The following is a 27,418-nucleotide window of genomic DNA, read 5'->3' as shown; positions in this document are numbered from 1 at the left end:
GATTTAAAATAAGGTGAGCAGGAAAAGCCTCAGCAAGGTGACAAATAGGCAAGGATCTGAAGGAGGTGAGAGGTGAGCCATGGGATACCTGGGGGAAGAGCATTCTAGGTAGAGGGGACTGCAGAAGCCCGAGGTAGGGGCTTGTTTGAACACCAGGAAAGGAGTATATACTAGAAGCCACCTAAGGGTACAGTATAAAATCAGTGATGGTCCAGTTTTGGGTTCTTTTCGGTGATCCAGCTATAAACCACCAGTGATGTGACAAATACAAGGGATGCCAGGTACAGGTAGGGTAAACTGCATTGCATTCCTGGCTTAAGCCTGTTTCAGAGGCAGGGCTCCATCAGCGACTGTGAGTAATGGAGAGCTCCTCTTTCCTTACAGGCCACAGAGATGCTGGTTCACAATGCCCAGAACCTCATGCAGTCTGTGAAGGAGACTGTTCGAGAAGCAGAAGCAGCTTCAATCAAAATTCGAACAGATGCTGGATTTACACTGCGCTGGGTTAGAAAGACTCCCTGGTACCAGTAGACACCTGGTTGAACCTGGCTAACACAGAAGCCCCTGCTGAACAGAATGAAAATGATCGGAGTCCCAGGAGCCACCCAAGATTACTGGGGGGTTGAAAGCCACATCTTGGCCTGACATAACAGAAAGGAATGGGGCCTCTTCACATTAGAAAACATTTATACTCTTGTCATGGACACTTTGAAATGTGTCTCCTTATAAAGCCTGTATTCTCGACCACGGCTTTACTTGTGCACACTCTGTCCCAATAGGCAGACGGGGTTTCTAGCCCATGGACTTCACATAAACTCAGAATCCAAGAGTGAACACTAGCCAGACATCCTGTTCTGCGCTTGTTCCCTAAAGGACAGTTCCCTTTCTGCCCCCGTCTCCCCATTCTTTCCGCCAGGCTCCCAAGACCCAGGGCCCAGGCAAATCAGTTAAGGAAATCACTATGCCTCCAAAATTTTTTGGGCTTTCCATGTTGCTGCTGACCCTGCCTGCCTTCCCTGGCTGTGCTACCTTGGTCCTTTTCAGGAGTGACCTTCACTGTTGCAGGGGAAGGTGGCCTCTGGGGAGCCCCAGCATGTGGGGCCTGGATTCACTTCCTGCCCTTCCCCAATTTAATCCTTCTAGTTTCCCACAGTACAAAACCAAATTTCACTTTGTCAGGAGGAAATCACCAAATCATGTGATTCTGTCTTTACCTCTTTCCAGAGCAATGTCTGTGCTAGGGAAACCTTCCGTCCCATATCCTGCCTCGGCCTGCCAAGGTAGCCATCCCAAGAACACACTGTGTGTCCTGGTGCTCTCTGCCACTGGAGAGGCAGAGTGGCCGGGGCGTGGCCCTGCCCATCCTCCCAGCAGGGCCACTCCCAGGCACTCCACGCTTTGTCACTGCCTGCAGAGATCTATGCTGAGGCCTTATCATTCATTCTTAGCTCTTATTGTTCTTTCTGAGCTGAAATGCTGCATTTAATTTTTAACCAAATGATGTCTCCTGTCCTGGCTTTTGTATTCTTCCCACACCCTTCCTAAACAAGGTTTTAAAGATATATGTTTGTTCTATAATTTTGAAAGATCGTTTTTATCCTTTTGAAATTCAGTCCTAAGAATTGGTGCTTGTCCCCAGGAGTGTCTAATGGAAAGGCAGTCCTGTCTGAAGGACACTGCCTACCTAAGGGAGGTGGTACTTGCAGACTGGAATTCTGGCACTGCTGGGGATGAATCGATGGGAAACAGTCCTCAGTGATTCCTACCTCCCTCAGCCAACAACAGCCAAGCCCCTTGCATCCTACCCTCCCTCCTTAAGTACAGTTGTTCAAAAGAGTAATGGGTATAATATTTAATTATCACCATAGTAAGTTTCCTATTAGCAAAGTGAGAGAAGGCAATTTTTCCTTTCTTGTACTTACCACTGCTGTCTAAGCATTCCCCAGCACATGAAACTATACTTCTTCCCAAAGCCAGAACTGGATGAGTAAAGGAGTAAGAACCCTTGCCTGAATGTCCTCCCCACCTCCAGTGTGTGTTAGACCCTAACATCGAATGTGTAAAACTTGTCTTAAGTTGGTACTGTACACTCAGGCTTCCTCTGTTTTCTTTTAACTGATGATTATTTTCAAGGCCCTCAGCATCCTTGTATAGTTGCTTACCTGATATAAATGCAATATTAATGCCTTTAAAGCATGAATCTATGCCAAAGATCACCTTTTGTTTTACTAAAGACTACTTAGAGGAAGTAAGAAAAATCATGTTTGCTCTCCAAGTTCTTCCAGTGTTTTGAGACACTGGTTTACACTTTATGCCAATGTGCTTTTCTCTAATATCAGTGCTCAAGACACAGTGAAGCAAATTAAAAAAAAAAAAAAATCCCTGAATGCTGATTAGACATCACTAAAAAATTACATTTATAAGCTAGGATTTGTTATATGCAAATATTTTCTGCCTCTTCTGTTTAAAACAATAAAGTACATTTATATAAATAATGCTTTAAATGATGGGTAAGTTATTTCAGCAAGAGCTTTTAGATCAGGTTTCTCCTTTGTTTTGAAGAATAGCCAGTGAAGCTAATCCTCAAAATGTGGAAACTAAAGGTTTTTATTTAATCCAAATATTGTACTGGAAGAAGAAGAAACCAGTGGTAATATATTTACTTAACAAGACCTTTGTAATAAAGGACAACATTGGGGATTATAAACTAGAAGGAGCAGAAGTGACAAAAGGTTAACAGAGGAAAGCAGCCAGATGATACAGATCATCCCCTGGTTGAAGCAGTCCACCTTATTAGATTCTGGCTGTATGTGGAAGCCATCACTATCCCCTAAGCTAAAGCTATTACCTGTGCAGGAATATTGCAGGTTGATATTTAATATTCTAAAGCCCAATACAGAACAACAGGGTTGTCAGGGATCCACCAGAGTTATGAGGCAGAGCTAGCTTTCGGGCACATATTCCTCTTCTTGCTTGAGGAAGCTCTAAGAGGAGGAACAGGTTCTTGAAGTAGAGCTGGGACATCAGTATTTTTGCCTTATTTTCTATATATGAAAGTGGTAAATATCACTAAAGGGGGATAGTACCGCTGACTACATTTATCACTGCTTTAACATAGAAAAGTTGCTGACTAGGGAGGCAGATTCCAGCTGTCTGAGTTAAAGGGAACTGTCCAGAGGTACTGAATTAGCTCAGTAATATCTGAAAACAGTATTCACGGTCTCATTTTTTCTATTTACCATATGCTCACTGGTGCTGCCTTCCTGCTGCATTATAGTTTTTCTCAAGTCAGATGACTCTAAGGACACCAGGACCAGTATTTTCCAAGGTTCTTCTATAGCAGCACTTAAGGAATGAACCCATCACATGAACTCCCTTTGAATAAAATGATGGTTGACTCCTTTATGCAGAAAATGAGCTTTTGGGTTATACTCCTTTAAGAATTTAGAAAATGAGGCTATCCTGGAATTATCTGGAATTCTATGCTTGAAAATATTTCACTACTACTAAGAATTCATGGATCTTTGTTATTAGTACGTGGTGGTACGGAGAGTAGCTTTGATCACTTATTATTCAGTCTGTGGCTAAAAGGGTGATGGTTAGAGAAAATATATAAGGCTGAGGTCAAGAGAGGAGCACTTGGAAGTGCTCTGCAACAACCCTCACACCTTGTGTGATGAGGCAGAGTAAAATGTGACCGTGTTCAGCATGCCCTAACACTGTGGCATGCCCAGCTGAGAATGCTGAATTAACAGTCAAGCTAAAATATCAACTTGTTGCTTTCATCTTTTTATTGACAGTGTAGCCAGAGCTAGAGAAAGGACTTACTGGATTCAATCAAATTAATAAATACAATAATTTAATTGTAAAAGGAAACAGTCTACTTGGAAGTTTTAGCAGAAATTGCTAGAAGAAGGGACTCTTGGAATACAATCTGCTTGTATATGAGAAGATAGCACAGAAAGAAAATTAGTCCATATATGGATGATTGAGATTAGGGATTCTGCAGAAAGAAAAGCAAATGTACTGATTGCTCTTTTGAGGCATGAACTTTGAAGAGGAAGACATTAAAATGAAAAGCATTTGAACTGGGTAACCAATCTTAGGCAAAGGGAATAAATATTTGGCAACATCTTAATTTTAGCTGCCAAGCTGATATTGGTTACCCTAGAAATTACTAAGTTGCAAAAAGTAACCTTTCCTATTAGATGAAAGGCAGGCTGGGTGCCCTAGGCAGGCAAAGGTAAGAATGCTGCTGTACAGTGGGCTCCCTGTACCAGCACCAACCACTAGCCCTGACAGCAGAATGGGATGAGTGTAAGGGCTACGATTAGCATGATAAGGGTAAGGGATAAGTTGACAATGAAAAGAATGGAGTCACAAAGAAAACTAATAGCAAGAGCAAGAACTTACACCTTAACTTTCTCCATTCTTCATGTCTAATGAAGCAAAATAACTGGGCAAGGACTTCTAAGTCAATCAAGTTAAATGATAACAACTGTGGACTGACTTGCCAACCATGAAGATCAATACAGGTTTATCAATGTTACTGAGGATTTTGTTTCTGCCTCATTATAATGTACTTTGTCAGTACAGTAGAGACATTTAAGTACTCCAGTGACAGTTACAACAATAGTTTCAGGAAGGAATCTATTGACTATAGCCTTGGGAAGCACACAATATGAAAAGGGAGTTCCCCTGAAGACAAGGAGTGTAGACAAGTTGAAACCCTTAAGAACAACAACAGAGATAAAAGATTTAAGAAAAAAAAAAAAAAAGATTGACAACAGTGAGGCAGGCACATTTTCTTCCTTTAGCTGAACTAGGGCATGAGGCCTTTAGGCTAACTGGTTTTAAGTGGTGTTGGATAAGCTTTATAAAACATGAAGATGGCAAAGGTTCACTTAAGTTTCTCTTTTACTCCATTAATTTGCTTAAAATCTCAAATGCTTGTGCTTGCAATAACTTCCTAAAAGCAGAAGTAGTGTTCCTTTTATTACCTTAAAGCATTCACCCCTTTGATACAAATCATTTTTACTGTGCTAACAGCTGAACCAAGTGGCACAAAACTGAGATGGTACTTACTGCAGCAAGCAATCCCTATAAATCAAAATCTGAGCTTTACATAAAAATCTTATTTATAAAAAATACAATACCAAGTACAGTGACAATGGAGCATGGAGCAGCAGTGCTCCCTGCTAGGGCCATGTGGAGTGGCTTTTGCTACAGTGCTTGCTTAATGGCATAAGTGAAAAGCTGAATAAGGCAAACACTTGAAGAGGCAGTTTTCTGTAAACTTCTTGGGGTGGGAGGAATTTTTCCTCTGTTGGGACAGAAGATTTGGGATGGCTAAGATCAAGTGTGACATTTGGCTGCACTTGATACATGACATTACAGACTAAGATAGCTCCTGCTGAGACCGACCAGCTCACTTGTTTTAGGAGAGAGGTTATCACTGTAGACTTTTGCCTTGACTGTTAAAATATGCAGCCTCCAGCTGGTGTCTCCCTATGGAGGAAATCACCTCTAAAATCATCCTAGGTGACAAGATACAAATAAGCTAAGTCATTCAGAAGTTTCCTTAGCTTAAAGCTACTTAAGAACCCTACATTGATTACTAAGCAACTCTGTTAGCAGTGTGTGGCTCGACACAAATGCTTTAACTAGAATATGTATTCCCATCCAATTGGTACCTAATGGTAATAAACTGTAATGACACTTGGAAAACAAACATATCTTGAGGAATTCTGGCCTCTTCTCATGTCCTCACTTGGAACTTTCCAGCTTTCGTGACATATTTGACTCCTTTAAATGGCTTATATTTCTCCCCATACATGTCCAAGCGGTTTACTTTTAAGCCTGTGTCAAAAAGAATAGGTAAGGAAAGGAATAAATTACTATCCTGGTCACACCAACCAATACAATATTTGCTTAGCAAATAGAGTTTACTACACAGTAAATGTGACATTAACCAGTGTGCTTGTCACCATTTGGAAGCAATGTGTCTTCTACCATTCACAGATTATAGCACTATGGAAATATGGTTTTAGTTCAGATTCCCATGTGGACAAGCAGTGTCTTTTAAGGATAATTCTACTTTCTGTGAGTATGAATGACTCCTTTCTTTGTGCTTGAATGAGGGTAGGGGTGAAGGGAAGCTGTGTGAAATAAGGTGCTCTCCAAAATCACTGTACCCATAGCACAAAGTGAAAGGCATACTGGAGCTGTTGCTCTTTGTAGAGACGGAATGTCAGTTACCCTTCTAAGATCCTAGTAGCTGACCTCAGCAAAACTCAATTACCCTTAAACACAAGTCAAATTTCTCCTTACCTGAAATGGCAAGCTGCTGGATCTTGAACTGTATGTTGAGGCTTGGATTCTCTTCTGGCTTGGGTGCTCCAGATTGTAAATTTACCAGTCCTTTAAGACTGGGGAGCTTTTGTGGAGTGATTTTTCCCACATCCCACGTTAGTACCTTAAAAAGACATAAAAAACAAAAACATTCTGAACTATTTATTAAAGACATATGTTCAAAGACACCATAAACTTCTGTACAAAATAAAGCACAGTGTCTTGGAAACAGACCTGGGATTTCCACTGAGTTTTATCACTAATTAGTTCTGTGACTCTGAATGGAGAGTGAGGGTAGAGAATCAATGTTTGTTAAGCATCTACTTTTGGATTTAGCACTGTGCTTAGCACTATTCATATGCTGTCTCATAGACACCTGTAATGTAAATTTTGTCTTAACAAATGAGGAAACTAAAGCTCTGAGGTCAAATGACTTGCTCAAGGTCACACGGCTAGTTAGAGGCAAGGCTGGGATTTGAACCTACAGCTCTCTGGTATCAAATGTTCTTTCCACTATACCACCTTTACTGTTTATCTCTGGGCCTAAGTTTATTTCTCCATAAAATAAGAAGATGGGCCTAAATTGGTGTTTTTAAACTTTTAGTGATGGAACCCTTTGTTCAAATGAAATCTTTAGTGAGGAAGCTCAGTAACAGATGAGAAATTGAAGCTATTATGTTTGAAGCTGGGGTGAAGGGCCAGGGATCTGGAGCTCCCCCTTCACTTCTCATCCCTGTGTGGTCTCTGGGGAGATTCTTCAAATCCTCAGTATTGGATTAGATGATCTTTAACATTCAATGATTTTACTAAAAAAAAAAAAAAAAAAAAAAAAAAGAAAACCCTTTGCATTTACCAGGTAGCTCAATGACTCTACTGAAGAAAAGAATCATTTTTTACCCAAGCAGGAAGCAGAGAGAAAAATCATCTTTTACAATTTCTCTGAAATCCTTCTGCTAGAGGCAAATATATGTAGGGTGAGAAGGCAGCTTTCCTAGCCAACATCCTCTGTGGAAGAGTATGAAACAATGCTTTTAAATTAGAAAGGAAGAGAAAGGTCTTAATTTCTACAGAAAATTTAGCAATTAATAGATTATAATATCTATTAACAATTAATAGATCATTATATCCACATAATGCTTTTCTCTTTTTAAAAAGTTTACCAGATAGCCTTAGGTTTGAATCCCAACCTTGCCTCTAACTAGCTGTGTGACCTTGAGCAAGTCACTTGACCTCAGAGCTTTAGTTTCCTTGTTTGTTAAAGGAAGACAAAATTTATATCACAGGCTTCTATGAGACATCTTCCTCATTGAAGAGTGAGTGAATCTCTGGATTATCAATGGATAGGTAAAGGCAGACTCTGAAGGAAGAAAGAATGAGTCTCACTTCTGTTTGTCGACTCAGCAGCAGATGCAGGATTCCCTCTTCAGGCAGTGGCAGAAGCACAGCACAGTATGCATTCCAGGTTTTGTTAGGAACTTCAATTTTAACCAAGACATTAGACCCTTTCCTCTGTCCCCCCACATCCCCAAAGCACAAAATAAAGATTGCAGAAACACTTGCTCACTCTTGATTTTAGGTGGCTGTACCTTGGTAACTGGATCAAAAGTATAGCTGCCTTGTGTTGGTGTCAGGTTCATATTCAACACAACCTTTGGCATGTGAACTGTCACTGTGATTCCTTCAATAGTTTTCCCCATATTTTGCTTTGGTCCAATTGTAATATCAAATCTACCACAAGAACTGTTCTCCTTAAAACTGATGCTATGTTTCACATACACTGGTATTGCCACTAGACTAAAAAGAGAAAGAAAGACACAACCACAAAAACATACAATTAATAGTGTGAGTTCCAGAGGTGGCCTGAAAACCTCAGTCCAGAGTATCCTATACCCCCAGAACTGCAGATTGAGTATGTGTACCAGAGCAGGTTGAGTATAGCACAGTGTTCTGGAACCACTCCGCTAGGAATTATACAATTTCTGAGCAGTAAGCATACAAATCAAGATAGAAATCTGAAGCTTAATTACAGTATAAGCAATTGGGGCAAACAGCCCTAGTTTAAAGAAATGAAATAAGATCCCATAGAAAGATAATTTAAAATTATACAAACTAAATAAATCAGTTTTTATGTGGTAAGGGCCAAGAAACAATTCCTCTGCTTTTAAGTCCTGTTCTGATGTTACCCAAAATACTTTCTGATATTTTCAAGGGACAAACCAGCTACAACTCACGATGCTAAATCACTCATTTAAACTTCACTGCAGAGAAGAGTAACTTCAAGCCAGTTAGTTGAAGAATGTCCTGGAGAGCTACAGGTAAGTCTGTCTCCTTCTATCAGCCATGACGTCCACAGACCACAGTAAAATTATGGTTTTATGGTTTTGCCCAGGTTATGCATGGTCCAAAATGCTTGCTCTCAGATATATATTTTTACTACAGTCCAATTTACTACTACTCTGTACTCTTAAGATTCAAAGTATACTGATTATGTTAGACACACATTTTCACCAGTTCTTCCTGGGTCTCCTGGTGAGCAGTGGCTAAAGGGAGCAATGATGAATTCAAGTACCCAACTTGTCAGAATGAAACAGGGAAAAGTGAGTTCTATGCAGTACACTGATATTTGACAGGAGATTCTGATTGATGCATCAACATACTTTTGTGAGCTGACACGATATGATATGAGTCGGAAGTTTCCATCTGGAGGAATAAATGACAAAACCCTTTCAGATTCCCAACGCTTGAACCGGATGCAGGGGTGGAAGCTGACATCATCTAGAAGCCTCGGGTTCTGCCAGGGAAACAGAAGACAACCATATTTATAAAGTATAATGAATATTGTAACTCTAATTCAGATACTATGAGAAATTATATGCTTCATCAAGATATAGCAGTCATGTAAGAGTTTGTTATGATCACATCAACACAACTTTAGTTTCACAATGCTTTAAAGTCTGCAAGTATTTTATATACATTATTTTATTTGAATTTCAATAACCATGAGGTAGAAAATGTGAGTGGTATCATTTCCATTTCATAGATGAAAAAACTGAGGTTCAAAGAGCTCAGGGTCAGGACAAGTTAGAGGCAGAGATAGCATCAGAGCTCAGTTCTCTTTATGGTTCTTAGTAGTGTATCATGCTGTATCTATCTTTCTTTTTTTTTTTTTTTTTTTTTGTGGTACGCGGGCCTCTCACTGCTGTGGCCTCCCCCGCCGCGGAGCACAGGCTCCGGACGCACAGGCCCAGCGGCCATGGCTCACGGGCCCAGCCGCTCCGCGGCATGCGGGATCCTCCCAGACCGGGGCACGAACCCGCGTCCCCTGCATCGGCAGGCGGACTCTCAACCACTGCGCCACCAGGGAAGCCCCATATCATGCTGTATCTAAAATGATGCAAAAGATCAATGCCCTTTCATATCAACAAAGCATGTAATAATTCAGGAAAAGTAGCACCGCACATTTGCAGATGCCAGCCAGCCATTTAAGCTACTTCTAGCATACTCAGAGGCAAAGACCCCTCCTCAGCCTTTCCATAAAGGCAATGCTCATCATGTAAGCTACTGTCTTTGGAAGCTGTGTTAGGAATATTTCTTAGATAATCCTTTGCAATCTAAAACAAACATGTCTCAGTATTTATCATTTCATTTAGTACTTCACATGTATTAGGCTTGCAAGGAGCTACAAAACAGGAGAAAACTTACCATGAAAGAAAGGGAAAGGTCAGGCATTCCAGATAGCTTAATGCAAGCATCAATTACCCCCTGAATTTCTGCAAAGACTGTAGATCCTAAAGAAAGAAATAAAGGTGATAACATCACTGGAATCTGCATCTTTACTAGAGCTATCACTGTATCTGAAGTAATGGACATATCTCCTGGGTGTCAGACATACTGAAGCTTTGCACATCTATTAAAAGGTTAGTGGACAGAGGACCCATTACACTAGTTCAGATAGCTTCTTTACTGAGTGCCATGGCCTATACCTATCTCTGGTTAGAATATGATAATTCTAAGGAAAATCAAACCTGTCCCTATCTTTATAGCGTCTACTTTGTAAGACTGCTGGATATGAAGTTAAAATATTTTTTTCCAGTGATTTTTAAAATTAAAAAAAATTTATTCAATTTTTAAAGGTTACTTTTCATTTACAATTATAAAACATTAGCTATATTCCCTGCATTGTACAATACATTCTTGAGCTTCTCTTACACCCAACAGTTTGTATCTCCCATTCTCCCACCCCACCCCACAATGGTAACCACTAATTTGTTCTCTATATCTGTGAGTCTTCTTTTCTGTTAAATTCAATAGTTTGTTGTATTTTTTTAGATTCCATACATAAGTGATATCGTACAGTATTTTTCTTTATCTGACTTATTTCACTTAGCATAATGACCTCCAAGTCCATCCGTATTGCTGCAAATAGCAAAATTTCTTTCTTTTTTATGGCTGAGTAGTATTCCACTGTGTATATATCTTCTTTATCCATTCATCTGTTGATAAACACTTAGGTTGATTCCATATCTTGGCAATTGTAAATAATGCTATGAACACTGGGGTGCATGTATCTTTTCAAATTAGTGTTTTTGTTTTCAAAATTAAAATATTTTAATGACCTTTTTTTTTTTTAGATTCCATATATGTGTTAGCATATGGTATTTGTTTTTCTCTTTCTGACTTACTTCACTCTGTATGACAGACTCTAGGTCCATCCACCTCACTACAAATAGTTCAATTTCATTCCTTTTTATGGCCGAGTAATATTCCATTGTATATATGTACCACACATCTTCTTTATCCATTCATCTGTCGATGGACACTTAGGTTGCTTCCATGTCCTGGCTATTGTAAATAGTGCTGCAATGAACATTGTGGTACATGACTCTTTTTGAATTATGGTTTTCTCAGGGTATATGCCCAGTAGTGGGATTGCTGGGTCGTATGGTAGTTCTAGTTTTAGTATTTTAAGGAACCTCCATACTGTTTTCCATAGTGGCTGTATCAATTTACATTCCCACCAACAGTGTAAGAGGGTTCCCTTTTCTCCACACCCTCTCCAGCATTTATTGTTTGTAATGGCTCCTATTTCTTAAAAGTTAACAGCTAGCTTAGTCCATTTCATTAGAAACTTGGCTAATTTTATTTAAAATACTTTAACAATAAATCAAAGTTAAAATATTTAAAATAAAATTAGCCAAGCTTCTAATGAAATGGACTAAGCTAGCTGTTAACTTTTAAGAAATAAGAGCCATTATTCTTTAATAGTACAGCTATTATTCCATACAATGGAATTTTATAATAAAAAGGGCACTCACTGTAGAGACAGTGTCTATAATTCACAGTAACTCATATTCACACACCAACTAGCTGTGTGACCTTGAACAGATTACTTAACTCTTCTAAGCCTCAGTTTCGCCTTGTATAAAATGTGAGGGTTGGACTAGATGTTTTTAATAAAACGTTATGGTTCTAATACAGTACTGCTCTTTAGTCTGGGGTCTTTACTAGAAGGACTGCAGATAAACTGGTAGCAAAAAGTATGGTGCATAGTAGATATACAACAAATATTAAACTGAATAAATGGCAAGATGGAAATGAATATAGGGTAATAACTGGCTTAAAGTAAGGTGGCATTAGATCTGATTTACAAAGGTTTGGCATTTCTCAACTAGAGGTTATGAAAATAATATGTAACCTCTGGACAAAATAAACAGATTTGAAAATGAATGCTTTTCCACTGAAATGCATACTGCCAAGGGATTTCGGTTTTCTATTCAGCTTATGTCAGCTGAACTGTTTTTTCCCTGATAAGATAATATGCACACAATTACCTGATTTATCTATAATTGCATCTATTTCTTCAACGACATCAAAATAGGCTTCATTGTTTGTGTACTTTACCCCTGCTCGGCGCCATGGGATGTTGGACAGCTGCCCAGTGGGGAGTGTGTCCCCAACATTACTACTGCCTAGAAACCGGAAAAACAGAAAGCAAAGCTAACACATAAGATGCTCATCAGAAAAGCTCTTAACAGAAAAAAAAACTCAAGTACTTTAGCTGCTTCTTTAGTGTTTGGGTATTTCTCCACTGAAGTTGTGGATGGTTTACAGAACTGTCAGAGACATATCCATACCAATGTGATCAAATTTCTAGAAGACAGAAATAGGCCATGTGGTCCTGTGTCTATCTGCCAAACCAGGTTAAATTCATTTACTTATCTTTTGCTTCCTGTGTGTTAACAGTGACCTAACCTAATTCCAGTGGCTCAACAACAGAATCTCATCCTGCTACCACTGAGGAAAAAAGAGGCTGGTTGTTTCAAAACCCTCTGCTGATAAAATGTCTGCACCGAGAATACAGAGTGATAAGTAGGCCATTTGGTATTCAGCTTAAATTATACATGAGATGCCGCCAAGCAGAGTTAACTGGCTGAAGAACATACTCTGGCCGTTTCCCATTTTAAGGTCAGCACACCCATATGGCACACCCACATGCAATATGGCTAATGTTCAAAATCTGGCTAATTTCCTGGTAAACTGACATATGTCTGAAAATAAGTCTGGTTGTCCAAAACATATACCCTTGAGCTGTGACATATTTAACATTCTGGTTAATTTACTTTTCCAACTCAAAAGTAGTACATGCTTAACAATAACAACAACATGTGAAAAGTTCAGAAAAGTAGCTAAAAAAAAATCTATCTTCCTATCACCAAAATACACCTACCATTAACATTTTGGTACATTTCTTTAAACATTTCCTTCAAAACAGGTTGCATTTATTATTTTTTTCTATTTTGATAATTTTGCTTTTTTCAGATTTCACTTTAAAATATACAATTGGCCCTTGGGACTTCACTGGTGGCGCAGTAGTTAAGAATCTGCCTGCCAATGCAGCGGACACGGGTTCGATCCCTGGTCTGGGAAGATCCCACATGCCTAGGAGCAACTAAGCCCGTGCACCACAACTACTGAAGCCCTCATGCCACCGCATGCCTGTGTGCCTAGAGCCCGTGCTCCGCAACAAGAGAAGCCACCGTTAATGAGAGCCTGCTCGTCGCAACTACAGAAAGCCCACGCACAACGAAGACCCAACGCAGCCTAAATAAATAAATAAAATAAATAAATAAAAATTTATTAAAAATAATAAATACACACTTGACCCTTGAACAACACAGGGTTTAGGGGTGCTGATCCCTGTGCAGTTGAAAATCCATGTATAATTTTACAGTTGGTGTTCTGTACACATGGTTCTGCATCAACAGATTCAACCAACTGCGGCTTGTGTAGTACTATAATATGTATTTACTGAAAAATATCTGACTTTAAGTGGACTTGGGCAGTTCAAACCCGTGTTCGATTGTAGTTGCAGTCCAAGTACACATACAACTTTGTAGTGTAATTATGGTTGGTGTTCCTGTCTCCAATCCTGTTGCCTTCCAGAATTTTCTAAAAACACTACTTTAATCTTTCTGTTCAAACACTTTAAATGTTTCCCCACTAGCTTTATGATTAAAGCTAAATATTTAGACTACCATTCCAGGACTTCCTCAACTTAACTTTTTAATTTTATCTCACTACTCAACTGAAAAACAGCTCTACTTCTGTTAAACAGGTTAATACAATTCAAGATTTTTCACTGTGTGTTTTTTCTCATACAGTTCCATCTATGAAGAATGTTCTTATTCCTCCCTCTCTTCCTAAATTCTATTGATTCTCCAGGACCCTGTCCTAGGGCCACCCACTACAGTTCAGGAGAGATTACTTTATCCACTGAACCACTCTCTTGATCTTTATAATGTATTGCCTTAACAATCCATGTTATGGGACTTCCCTGGTGGTCCAGTGGTTAAGACTCAGCGCTCCCAGTTCAGGGGGCCCGAGCTTGATCCCTGGTCAGGGAACTAGATCCTGCACGCATGCTGCAACTAAGAGTCCACATGCCGCAACTAAAGATCCCGTGTGCTGCAACTAAGATCCGGAGCAGCTAAATAAATAAAAATAAAATAAATAAATATTTAAAAAAATATCAAATTTTAAAAATTTTATATTTCACTAATTTTTTTCTGACTATAAAATACATGTTCATTTTGGAAATCAGAAAGTATAATGCAAAAATAAAGATAATATGTAGTTCCTTAGCTGGAGATGGTATTATAAACTTTAGAACATTTTTTGTGGGAATATTTATGTATAATTAAGAGTAACCTTTTATGGTTGTGTGCTTTTTTTTTTCTTTTTTGGCCACGCTGCACAGCTTGTGCAATCTTAGTTCCCTGACCAGGGACTGAACCTGGGCTCCAGCAGTGAAAGCAAGAAGTCCTAACCACTGGACTGCCAGGGAACTCCCTGTTTTGTTTTTTTTTTCCCATTTAGTATTACACCATGTGTACCCTCCAGTGTCACTACACCATCTATAAAGTATGGAATTGCTTTTCAAAATCTTATACTGTTATTTATGTGTTTCAATTTTTTTTTTTCAGTTTCTCATCCAGAGTTTACGTTTTAGGAGCAAAGACACCCCATCTTTTTTTTTTTTTTTGGCGGTTAGTTGATGTCTTTTATTTATTTATTATTATTTTTTAACATCTTTATCGGAGTATAATTGCTTTACAATGGTGTGTTAGTTTCTGCTTTATAACAAAGTGAATCAGTTATACATATACGTATGTTCCCATATCTCTTCCCTCTTGCGTCTCCCTCCCTCCCCCTCCCTATCCCACCCCTCCAGGTGCTCATAAAGCACCGAGCTGATCTCCCTGTGCTATGCAGCTGCTTCCCACTAGCTATCTACCTTACATTTGGTAGTGTATATATGTCCATGCCTCTCTCTCGCTTTGTCACAGCTTACCCTTCCCTGTCTTTCCTTAAATTTCTCCTGACACTCAGTCTTGCCCAGAGGATGAATAAAGGAATGATCACTTTCTTATAGGCCCCTCTTACCCCGTTTTTTAGGTCAGTGCACTTGGAAAGGGGTTTGCAATGGTGGACAGTATAGCTGAAGTGGCATATAACATTTCACAGAAATCTTTCTCTAGAAGACTTTGATACTTTCAAAAGTATATCGTCCTCTGGATGTACCTAATTTCTAGCTATACTCAAGAATTAAACCAAAATTAGAAGTTTGTAACACAAATACAAGGCCCACAATGCACGAAATCTCACAAATAGACTAATTTTCTCTTTTTAATATATCTTCTATATGTACAAAATAAAGACTTGGAGGAGATGGCACGTACTCTGTGGTGCAGTCTTAAATTTTCTATACTCTAGTAATTGTGGGGTATGCAGCATAATGCCAGATTTATAATGCTATATTTTAATTTTATTTTTTTTCCAGCTTTACTGAGATATAATTGACATATAACATTGTATTAGTTTAAGGTACACAACATCATGATTTATGTATATATTACAAAATGATTACCACAATAGTTAACAGCTGTCACTACATTGGCTTCTTTATGATTAACTGGGATAATTTATTCAGTCTTACTAGTTCCTGTTAAACAATAGTAATAATATTTTTGTAGTCTTGTAGCAAAATAACAGAAGAGTAATAACCAAAAGTTCTGTATCATTTAAGATATAGTCTCTTTTCATGAAAAGAAATATATATCCATTTTAACATTATCACTAACTATAATTCTGGCCAAAATGGACTACCTTAATAATCTGCCAGATCATAAGCAAAAATGAATTGTTTATGAAGTTTTAATGGCTCAGTTCCTAACAGAGTGTGTTTCATCTTACCTGTAATAGAGTTGACGACAGAACGCAGAATTGTTGGTGGTTTAATCAATTCTTTCAAAATGTTAGATTCAGTAGCCAGTGGAAATCCATTGTCTAACATTTCTTCCAAGAGCTCATATACTATGACCACATTATCCTTAATTGCAGCCTCCGAACACTCACCAAAGTAGTCCTAACAAAATGTACATAACATTACACAATGGAAGACATGAAGACAGGCTTGCTAAATACTTTTTGTTCTAAAGGGTAAGCTTACAGTAGCATAATTCATTGTTTAAGATGTTGAAAATATGTAAAACAGAGGGAAAAAACCCTCCATAGTTCTATATACTATTTCTCAATATTTCCTTAATATTTTTAAATTGAATTGAATTCCTATTACATATTATGCCAGAAAGTACACTGAAATGTTAAAACAGAATGTGAACTATAAAATTCATTTGCCTTGATTAGGTACTCCAAAAAACAAAGATCAGTTTAAAATTATTGGTATATTCAGCAAGACAAGAAAAAAATAAAGTGTAAGTATTGGAAGATTTCATAACCAGTCAAAATCGTGGTACTATTCAGAGAACTGTATGTGGAGGGCACTATTATTTCCTGATGACATAATTTATAATACATAAAAAAAAATACAGCTTCCATTACGATGAGATTGTTTTGTTCTTCTAAAACAGTAACCGGAGCACCATGTGTACTACTGTATGCCCTACTAAAAAGGTTTATGTTTATGAACTTATGCTTAGTTGAAAAGAAGAGGGAGAGACAGAGAGACAGACTACACATCAAAAACTGGGTATTTAAAGAATATAATCATAATATAACTTGGATAATTCAAATTCAAAGTATCTGATGAATAACCAACCTGAAAAGTATCAGCAACTCGATGTAGGAACTCAATTACAAAGAGAGGTGGCACTTCAGTCTGTATGACAGAGACAAAGAAGAGCTTATCCCGATAGATACTGATGAGGTAGTGGTGAGGTGTTGAAATAACAGGTGGTACATTTTCAACATCAGCTGCTTTCTCTTGAGCTTCAAAGAAATAATCACAGACAGACTGGCTCACAACACTCTTCCAGTGCTTCTCTAGAAATATGTCACCGGAACAGTTTATGAGAAATAGACTGTGGATCATTTTCTGGGGGAGGAAAAACGTTTAAATTTAGTATATATCAAAAAAGCATCCTTGTATTATCTGGACACCAAAACCAGACAAAGGCAATACAAGAAACTACAGACCAATATCAGTTAAGACTATAGGTATAAAAATCCTCAACAAAATACTAGCAAACTGAATCCAGCAACATATAAAAAAGATTATAACCCTGACCAAGTGGGATTTATTCAAGAATGCAAGGTTGGTTCAACATATGAAAATCAATCAACACAATATACAATATTCATAAAATAAAAGACAAAAAATATAATCATTTCAAAAGGCGCAGAAAAATAATTTGACAAAATCCAACAACCTTTTGTAATTAAAAATATTTAAACTAGGAATTGAAAGAAACTTCCTCAACCTGATAAAGAGCATCTATGAAAATCCCATAGCTAGGGACTTCCCTGGTGGCGCAGTGGTTAAGAATCCTCCTGCTAATGCAGGGGACATGTGTTCGAGCCATGGTCCGGGAAGATCCCACATGCTGCGGAGCAACTAAGCCTTGTGCCACAACTACTGAGCCTGCGCTCTAGAGCCCATGCGCCAAAACTACTGAGCCCGTGCGCCACAACTACTGAGCCTGCGCTCTAGAACCTACGCTCCGTAACAAGAGAAGTCACCACAATGAGAAGCCCGTGCTCCGCAACGAAGAATAGCCCATGCTCTCCGCAACTAGAGAAAGCCTGTGCACAGCAATGAAGACCCAACGCAGCCAAAAATAAATAAATAAGTAAATAAATTAATTAAAAAAAAAAAGAAAATCCCATAGTTAACATTTAATACTTAAAGACCAAAAGCTTTCCACTTGGGCTTCCCTGGTGGCGCAGTGGTTGAGAGTCCGCCTGCCGATGCAGGGGACACGGGTTCGTGTCCCGGTCCGGGAAGATCCCACATGCCGCAGAGCGGCTGGGCCCGTGAGCCATGGCCGCTGGGCCTGCGCATCCGGAGCCTGTGCTCCGCAACGGGAGAGGCCACAACAGTGAGAGGCCCGCGAACCGCCAAAAAAAAAAAAAAAAAAAAAAGCTTTCCACTTAACAAAACGAACAAACAATGATGTCCATTTTCACCACTTCTATTCAACATGGTACTGGAGGTTCCAGCCAGGGCAATTAAGCAAGAAAATGAAACAGAAGTCTTCCACATTGGAAAGAAAGAAGCAAAACGATCTCAATTTCCAGATGATATTATCTTGTATGTAGAAAATTCTAAAGATTACACATACACACGCACACACTAATTACTAGAGTAATAAATGAGTTAAGCAAGGTTGCAGAATATAAAATTAATATAAAATATCAACTGTATTTCTATATATTAGCAATGAATAATCTGAAAATGAAATTGAGAAAGCAATTCAAAAGCATCAAACAGATCAAAACATTTAGGATTAAATTTAACAAAAGAAGTGTAAGACCTGTACATTGAATATTATAGAACATCACTGAAAGAAATTTAAAAGACCTAAAAAAATGGGAAGACCTTTCATGCTTACGGATTGGAAAACTTAATACTGTTAAGATGACATGACTCCCCAAATTGATCTACAGATTCAATGCAATCCCTATTACACCAGCTGCCTTTTTTTTAATGGAAACTGAGAGGCTGATCCTGAAATTCATATGGAAATGAAAGAGACCAAGAATAGCCAAAACAATCTTGAAAAAGAAGAACAAATTTGGAGGACTCACACTTCCTGATTTCAGAACTCGATGTAAGGTACAGTGAGGTGCTGGCACAAAGAGAATCATAGAGATCAATGGAATAGAATTGAAGGTTCTTAAGTTAACCCTTACGTATACGGTCAACTGATTTTTGACAAGAGTGCTAAGACCATTCAGTAGGGGAGAGGATAGTCTTTTCAACAAATGGTGCTGGGACAACTGGATTTCCACATGCATAATAAAGAAGTTGGACTGCTATCTCACACCATATACAAAAATTAATACAAAATGTATCAAAGACCTAAATATAAGAGCTAAAACAATAAAACTCTTTGAAAAAATATATGCATAAATCTTCATGACCCTGGATTAGAAAACATTTTTAAGATATGACATCAAAAGCACAAGGAACAAAGGAAAAAAACAGATAACCCAGACTTACATCAGCATTAAAACTTCTGTGCTTCAAAAGGCATTATCAAGAAAGTAAAAAGACAACCTTCAGAATGAGAAAATAACTGCAAACCATACATCTTACAAGGGACTAATATCCAGAATATATAAAGAACTCTTACAACTCAATAATAAAAGACAAATAACCCAATAAAAAATGTGCAAAGAATTTTAAAAGACATTTCTCCAAAGAAGATATACATACAAATGGCTGATAAGCACTAGAGCTCACTATCTTTTCAAAATATGAACTAAAATCACAATGAGATAACATTTCATATTCTCTAGGCTAGATATAATCAAATCAAAAGGCAGACAATAACAAGGGTAGACAAGTTTGTGGAGAAACTGGAACCCTCATACATTGCTGGTAGGAATGTAAAACAGTGCAGCTGTGCGGAAAACAGTTTTGAGTTCTTCAAAAAGTTAAAGACTGAGTTACCAAATGACCCAACAATTCTACTCCTAGGTATACACCCAAGAGAACTGGAAACCTATGTCCATACAAAAAACTTGTACACGAATGTTCTTAGCAACATTATTTATAATAGTCAAAAAGTGAAAACAATCCAAATGTCTATCAACTGATGAATGGATTCATCAACCAATGAATGGATAAATAACAGATATCCAAAATGAAATGTTATTCAGCCATAAAAAGAAATGAAGTACCAGCACATGCTACAACAGGATGAACCTTTAAAACATTATGCTAAGTGAAAGAAACCAGATACAAAAAATCACATATTGTATGATTCCATTTGTATGAAATGTCTAGAATTCAGGCCAATGCACAGAGACAGAAAGTAGATTAGTGGTTGCCAGGGGCTGGGTAGAGGGGGAAGAATGGGGAGTTACTGGTTTTTGTATTTCTTTTTGAGGTGATAAAAATCTTCTGGAATTAGAGGGACTTCCCTGGTGGTGCAGTGGTTAAGAATCTGCCTGCCAATGCAGGGGACATGGGTTCGAGCCCTGTTCTGGGAGGATCCCACATGCTGTGGTGCAGCTAAGCCCGTGAGCCACAACTCCTGAGCCTGTGATCTAGGGCCCACGAGCCACAACTACTGAAGCCCACGTGCCTAGAGCCCGTGTTCTGCAACGAGAAGCCACTGCAATGAGAAGCCCGTGCACTGCAACGAAAAGTAGCCCCCGCTTGCTGCAACTAGAGGAAGCCCACGTGCAGCAACAAAGACCCAACGCAGCCAAAAATAAATAAATAAAATAAATAAATTTATAAAAAAATAAAAATAATCTTCTGGAATTAGAGATTTGTGAATATACTGAAAACTACTAAACTTCACATTTTTAGAAAACTGCAGTTTAGTAGTTTTCAGTCTAAAAAATGCTTAGTTTTAATATAATTATTTTTTCAATTAATAAAAAGTATTCTTTAATACTTCGTAACACACAAATCCACTCCCAGGTGGATTAACAGAAATGCGTACAAATATGCACAAAAAACATGTATAAAAATATACTGTAATAGTGAAAACTATTATTATTTATTAATAGTACAATGGGAAAATAAACTAGTGTATTATTAAAGGGAAATACACAGCAATGAAAATGAATAAACTATTGCTACATGAAACAAATACGGACGAATCTTACAAACACAATATTGAACAAACAAAGCCAGACACAAAAGGATACATACAGTATGATTCTATTTATATGAAGTTCTAGAACAGACAAAGCTAATCTATAGTTTGAGAAATCAAATGGTTTCTTTTGGGAAGGAGAGTGGGGGTGATGACTGAGACAGGAACCGGGTTGGTCTCCTAAGGTGCCGGTAATGTTTTATTTCTTGATCTAGATGATTGTTACAAGTTGTGTTCATTTTGTGATAATTCATTGGGCTTTATGTTATGGCTTGTATACTTTTCTGAGTGTTAGTTATGCTTCAAATAAAAAGTTTATTGTCCTTGTAATATGGGAGACAGTGGACAAATATCTACCTTAACTTGCTCCTTTCTTTTATATAGATAACATCAGTATCAGGTGTTCAGTGGTCCATTCATTCAAAATTACAGTAGTGAATGATAAATGTAGCCTAAGGAGAAAGAATATAAAATCTATGAATATAATAATTTCTATGCATGAAGATAAATTCCAAATAGGAAAGGAAGAGTTTCCAGAATGAATTCATTCAATTCTATTGACACAGAAAACAATGACATCAACCTGACCAGTTTTTTATAGGAAGTCATTTACTTAATGAAAGCAGTTGACATTTAAAGACTATTTGGTGATGATTTCCTCTTCCCATTTGGTGAATGTTCAATAGTTATTAAGTAAATAATACTATCTACTAAGATGTGCTTTAGCAATTATTGTATTAATAAAGTATGGATGCTGTTAATATTGATAGTTTAGGGTTCCAGTTTAGTAGAAAAAGAAAATGTTTCTTTGTTCAAAGGCATCTCTATTTAGCCAAGTTATCAACCTGAGTTGGCAGCAATAAACGCTGATACCTCAGGCTTTGGACCTACTAAATTTTTCCGGATTAATATCTGGAACCTCCTAAATCTTTCCACTTTATCTAGTCAGATGCTTTGTTTAATAGGTTTGCTTTGTGTCAGTTTCTATTTGAGTGTTAAAATAGTGCCACTGGAATATAGAGAACCTACTGACTTTTAACCTCTGTTCTCTGATACACTTTAAAAATATAGAACAGGAGTACCCAGCAATAAGATCTGCAACTAAAGTTGCATTGTGATGCCTTTTGTGGAATGAAATTTTCATCTGAAATATAAAGTACGATTTAAAGTGGAACATTGGAATCAACTCAATGAGACCCAGATTTGAGCACTTCAGGTGAGCCCCCTAAGGAATATGGCATCCTTCACAATAATTAATTTTCAGCTTCATTCAAAGTATTTTATTCATTAAAGATAAATGAATTAATAATATCTAAAATTGAGTACTTACTGTGGGCCAGACACTATCCTAGGCACTTTTCTTATATTATCTTTTTTTTTATATTATCTTATTTAATCCTCAAAACTCAATGCTATAAATACTGTTTTTATCCCCATTTTACAGATAAGACAATAAAGTCTTGGAAATGATAAGTCAATTATCTAAGATGATACAATAAGTATCAGAGCTAGGATTCAAACCCAGATCCAGTTGAATCTTGAACTCCTGTTCTTACCTGCCTCTTAGAAACTAATTATCAGGAACACACTCTATTGCATCAGTGTCAGTACAATTTACTGCAATAATGGACATGTCCTCTATCTGTGCTGTCCGATACAGCAGCCACCAGTCACATGTGAGCACCTGAAATATGGCTAATGCAACTGAGGTACTGAAGTTTTAATTTTAATTAATTTAAATTTAAATAACTACATGGAGCTAGCTGTTATCATATTGGACTGGGCAGCAAATGTGCTGTTTGAGCTTATAATTTAAGAGGAAGAGTTGAAGGATATGCCTCTTGTTTAGTTAGAAGCCAAAATGTATTCTAATAAATTATTTAGACCAGAAATTATATTTAAGAGAGCTGACATAGGTTATCTTCTTAAACTATTCATCCTAAAGAAAATGTAGTTCACATGGATCTGTGGTACTCCATTGCCACAATATACCCTAAAAAAGCTGCTTATTCTTGAAGCAAGTGACTTTGTAGTTTCTTTACTTGAGCGGCCAGATTCCTACACATCCTCTTAAGCTGGTGAAAAATTCTTTCCAGGAAAAGTTTCCACCAAAGTTGTTTTCATTGGCAGTAGTTCAGGTCTCAGAAGAATAGAGTAAGTTAAACTGCCATCTGGATTTATTGCTGTTGTCCTCAGTGCTGAGAGGAAAGCACAGCACTTGTAGCTTTCAACAGTGCTTAGCTTCAAAACCCATCTTAACCTTCTATTATAGGAAAAAAAAGCTTATTTCTTCTATCCATATTAAGACCAAGGACTTAATGCAAAAAACAAATACCACATGCAGCAGTGTAAATTTGCTTGTTTCTTTACCTACTTATCCTTTGAGTAGCTGCAGTTATTTATTTCATTATTTTAATAAACTTTCTGGGAAAGCTACCACCACAACTATCTTTTTGTTCCTAGTGACTTCTGAGTCAGAAAACAGAATTCTCCAAGCTTATTTTAAAGCCACTTAAGAAACTGTGTTCAGAGGCAGTTCCATCAGAGCTTTGACTGCAGCTTAAATACTTCATAAACCCTCTTTACTGAATGTTGAACACACTCACCCTGATGATTCACAAGCAGTGCAATTACAATAGTCAAAATATCCTTGGAAGAGTGTCTAAAAAAGAAAATGTATTCCTTCTATATATAACAGAATGGAGGTATAGAAGGGCCTGTATCTAAGGTGAGAGAATGAAACCAGAAAATAATCTAGCTATTCTGATTTTTAACCAATATCTTGATCCTGTTCATTCAACAGTTTTGAATGTTTTATATATTAAGCAATGGGGATACAAGGTGAACAAAATAAGAGTCCCTGAACTCACAGCATTTAGAGTTCAGCAAAGAAGGCAAACAATTTAATACAGTAAGATGATAGGGGAAATACAGTACGCTATAAAAATCCACAAGGCTTCAAGGTGAGAAAGAACATAAGACAAAGAAATGCAGTACAAATTTAGCAACTTCAGAAGGAGGATGGAAGTGATGAGATGAGAATGGAGAAGATAAGCAGAGATTGGTTCACTTTATTCTCAGTGCAATGTAAAATCATTTTTTATGGTTTTATGCAGGGGATTCATGCAACCCAATTTACAGTTTTAAGATCGCACTGTGGAAACTGGATAATTGGGCAACTGAATATTGTGACACTAGTTGAGAGATGAGTTATGTGTGGTCTAGACTAGAGTGTTGATAATAGGGATGGAGTAAAATGAAAAGAGAAACATTTAGGGTTGAGAAAAGTTTGGGGGGTGGGGAACAGGCAGTGGAGACGAGAGGGAAAACAAGGGATTCAGCCCTGGTCCTATACAATCTGACCCAATTCTGGATATATCTGACCCCAATGGATATATTCAGAAGACCATTGTATATATAGGTCTGGTGCTTCAGAGAGAAGCCAAACTGGAGATAGATTTGTGAGTACTGTAATCAAGATTTTTTTTTTTTTTTTTTTTTGCGGTACGCGGGCCTCTCACTGTTGTGGCCGCTCCCGTTGCGGAGCACAGGCTCCGGACGCGCAGGCTCAGCGGCCATGGCTCACGGGCCCAGTTGCTCCGCGGTATGTGGGATCTTCCCGGACCGGGGCACGAACCCGTGTCCCCTGCATCGGCAGGCGGACTCTCAACCACTGTGCTACCAGGGAAGCTCCATGATTTTTTATTAATGCAAAATATAACTATAAGGAGACTAAAACTACAAAGAGAGAATGTGTATAGTAGAAAAGAACCTATGGAAGTAACTTCATAATCTGAGTAGCATGTGGGTCAAGAAAGTGGACCTGGAAAAAGACTGAGAAGATGTGGCCGAAGAGGGATAAGAAAAAAAAGCGGGGGGGGGGGGGTCTAGTAACCAGAGTATATTAGTGTGTTTCCAGAAAAAAGGAGTGGTAAACATTTTAAATGGCACAAAGAGGTCAAGCTACAAGGAAAACTGAAAATATCTGTTATTTTACAGTGTTTCTCAACTTTCATTATTGTATCCTAAGGTGCCTTTTCAGATTCCCGTTCACTCACACCCCTCTTCCATAAAATTTTAATACCATGGAATATTTCTGTACACCTCTTTATGTACCATAAATACCCGTGCTTTATACATAAAAGTATGATTTTTTTTTTTGCCTCAAAGGAAGCAAATTTTCAGCCTGATGAGAACGTACAATTTAACACATAGAGGCCATTTGGTGATCTTTTCAGGCCTGTCATTGTTGTGGCCTCTCCTGTTGCAGAGCAGAGGCTCCAGACGCGCAGGCCCAGCCGCTCCGCGGCATGTGGGATCTTCCCAGACCGGGGCATGAACCCGTGTCCCCTGCATCGGCAGGCGGACTCTCAACCACTGCGCCACCAGGGAAGCCCCATTTGGTGATCTTAGTAAGGGCAGTTTCAGTGGTAGCTCAGTGGAATGGTGGAAACAAAATATACTGCAGTGTGCTGAGAAATAAATAGCAAGAAGTTGGAAAAACAGAGATGAGAGTAAATGATACATTCAAGAACTATAGCTATGAAGGAGAGGAAAAGACAAGAAAATAAATGGGATTAGTTCATAAAGTTAAGGAAGAATATTTTTAAATGCTGAAGGAAAAACGTGAGTAGAAGGGGAAAGGCTGATGAATTGGAGAGAAGAAGTAACTTAACCAAAAAAAAAAAAAAAAAAAAAAGACCCTGAGAAGGCAGGAGAGGATGGCACTGGGAAACTAGGTGAAAGGATTTGCCTTCCCGAGGAGAAGGGACACTTTTTCCTCTTTAAACAGAAGGGAAGCAGATTTGTACATTTGGTTGCAAGAAGATGATGGCTTCTATTTTCTCTGCGTAATAGGAGAGAAGGTCATTTGTTGAGAGAGAGTGAATTCCTCTTCTCTACAAATGTCACTCATTATGTATGAACTGAAATATTATTGAGCTACTTAAAAATATCTAGTCTGCAGGGAACTCCAATAGTCTATTATGTTGACTGTTTAAAAACATTGTAAAATCCTAAGATTCAGTAAGAAAAGCTAATCTTATTGCCAAGAGAGCATTCCTACTAAAGGTATGTTAAGATTCAGGTAATTTTTCATTCATTTCAATCCTCCACTTTTCCTATGATCTCAAATGAAAGTGTCCTCCGTTCTTTCTAACACTAATTTTTCCACTTGTAATTTTGATCCCATCCCCTTTCCTCTCTTCCCAGGTCTTATCTCCTGTTTCTTGAATGTTTAATCTTATACATTAGTTACTTGCTTTCTGCTCCCACACAAAACAAACAAACCCCAAACCTTTTATGGACCTTGCCAACCATCTTTCACTTCATGCTCCAAACGAAGAAGCATTAGTCTACACTTGCAGTTTCTCCTCTCAATAACGGACTCTATTAGAGCAGTTCTCTCAAATAATCCAATGACTTCCTAATCATCAAATCCAACAACCTATTCTCAGACTTCAACTTCCTCCTTTGATCCCTGCAGCATTTCATGTCACTGATAAGTTTCCCCAAAACAAAACAAATACTTCTTACCAAATTATACGAACTTAACCTGTCTTCGTTCTCCCCTGGAAAGTTTCTTTCTGGCTTACTTATCAGGCTTTTTTTTTTAAATAAACTTTTCTTTCATCTCCACCTAAACTACTGTTTCAAACTCGATATATTCCAAGCTCCACAAAATTCCTCCTTCTCATGTGAGGACTCCTAGTTTTATAGAGGTATCAAGTTCTTAATCAAGCTTCAGCTTCGGGTTCAATCCAAATCCACCAAATCCAACCAAGCACATCGTTTATCACTTTTCCATACTCACTGTCACCTCTTCAGTTTACAGTCCTATCAACTCGTTTCTGAAGAACTGCAACACTGTCCTCACCGCATTACCCCAGGCTCATCCAGGCGCCACCCTCTAACAGGACGTCCGCTCAGGACACTTAAGGATTTTGTCCTCCACAGCAGAAGCCTGGGGCTGAGGTCCAAGTCGTCGGTACTTTAGCTCTCCGTGGGTGACAAGACCTTTTTCCCGCGTCAGAGCACGGTGAGGGACCCCAATGAGCCTGAACCTCTTGAGCCTGAGGGCCTGAGAACACTGGGCTGCAGGTGCACCTTTCCCTTCCGGCCCAGCTGGCAAGAAAGACCGGAAGGCCGGGAGGGAGGCGCGGACCCGGTCCACAGCACCAGAGACGCTCCCGCACCCCAGGCTGCAGTCGGGAGCCCGAGCTATTCAGCCTACGTCCCACTTTTCGTGATGCCACCCTGTCCGCAGACCCCCAGCCCCTCACACTCACCCCGACTCCTGGGCCAGTCAGTGATTCGACGCGGGGTCCTCTCCTGACGGAGGCCGAGGCAGCTGAGAAGATCGTGAGGACCCCGGAGTTGGGATGCCGGATAGATTGCCTGACTAACAGCTTCAAAGTAACCAACAGTACTGGAAA

General features: G+C 38.5%; 2 protein-coding genes across 3 annotated transcripts in view; one reads left to right on the top strand and one right to left on the bottom strand.

The window, feature by feature from the left end:
• VCL (vinculin) overlaps positions 1 to 4,831 on the top strand; it is a 102,783-nt gene extending 97,952 nt beyond the window's left edge. For both annotated transcript variants that reach the window (XM_082854018.1, XM_082854019.1), the window contains one exon: positions 385 to 4,831. In XM_082854018.1, the coding sequence (XP_082710144.1) occupies positions 385 to 531 (147 nt within the window). In that variant the 3' untranslated portion in view covers positions 532 to 4,831. The remainder of the gene's footprint in view (positions 1 to 384) is intronic.
• Positions 4,832 to 4,928: 97 nt separating this feature from the next.
• AP3M1 (adaptor related protein complex 3 subunit mu 1) lies at positions 4,929 to 27,341 on the bottom strand. Its single transcript, XM_082854020.1, has 9 exons — positions 27,272 to 27,341; positions 16,970 to 17,245; positions 16,105 to 16,276; positions 12,183 to 12,320; positions 10,054 to 10,139; positions 9,009 to 9,142; positions 7,938 to 8,145; positions 6,331 to 6,475; positions 4,929 to 5,859 (listed from the first exon to the last, which is right to left on the bottom strand). The coding sequence occupies exons 2-9, from the start codon at positions 17,240 to 17,242 to the stop codon at positions 5,759 to 5,761; spliced, it is 1,257 nt and encodes a 418-aa protein (XP_082710146.1). The 5' UTR covers positions 17,243 to 17,245; positions 27,272 to 27,341; the 3' UTR covers positions 4,929 to 5,758.
• Positions 27,342 to 27,418: the final 77 nt, after the last annotated feature.

This window comes from Leucopleurus acutus, assembly GCF_964270905.1.
Source record: "Leucopleurus acutus genome assembly, chromosome: 14".
Classification (NCBI taxonomy): Eukaryota; Metazoa; Chordata; class Mammalia; order Artiodactyla; family Delphinidae; genus Leucopleurus; species Leucopleurus acutus.
The sequence above is the reverse complement of the archived record's forward strand: the minus strand, read 5'-3'. Positions and strand labels throughout refer to the sequence as shown.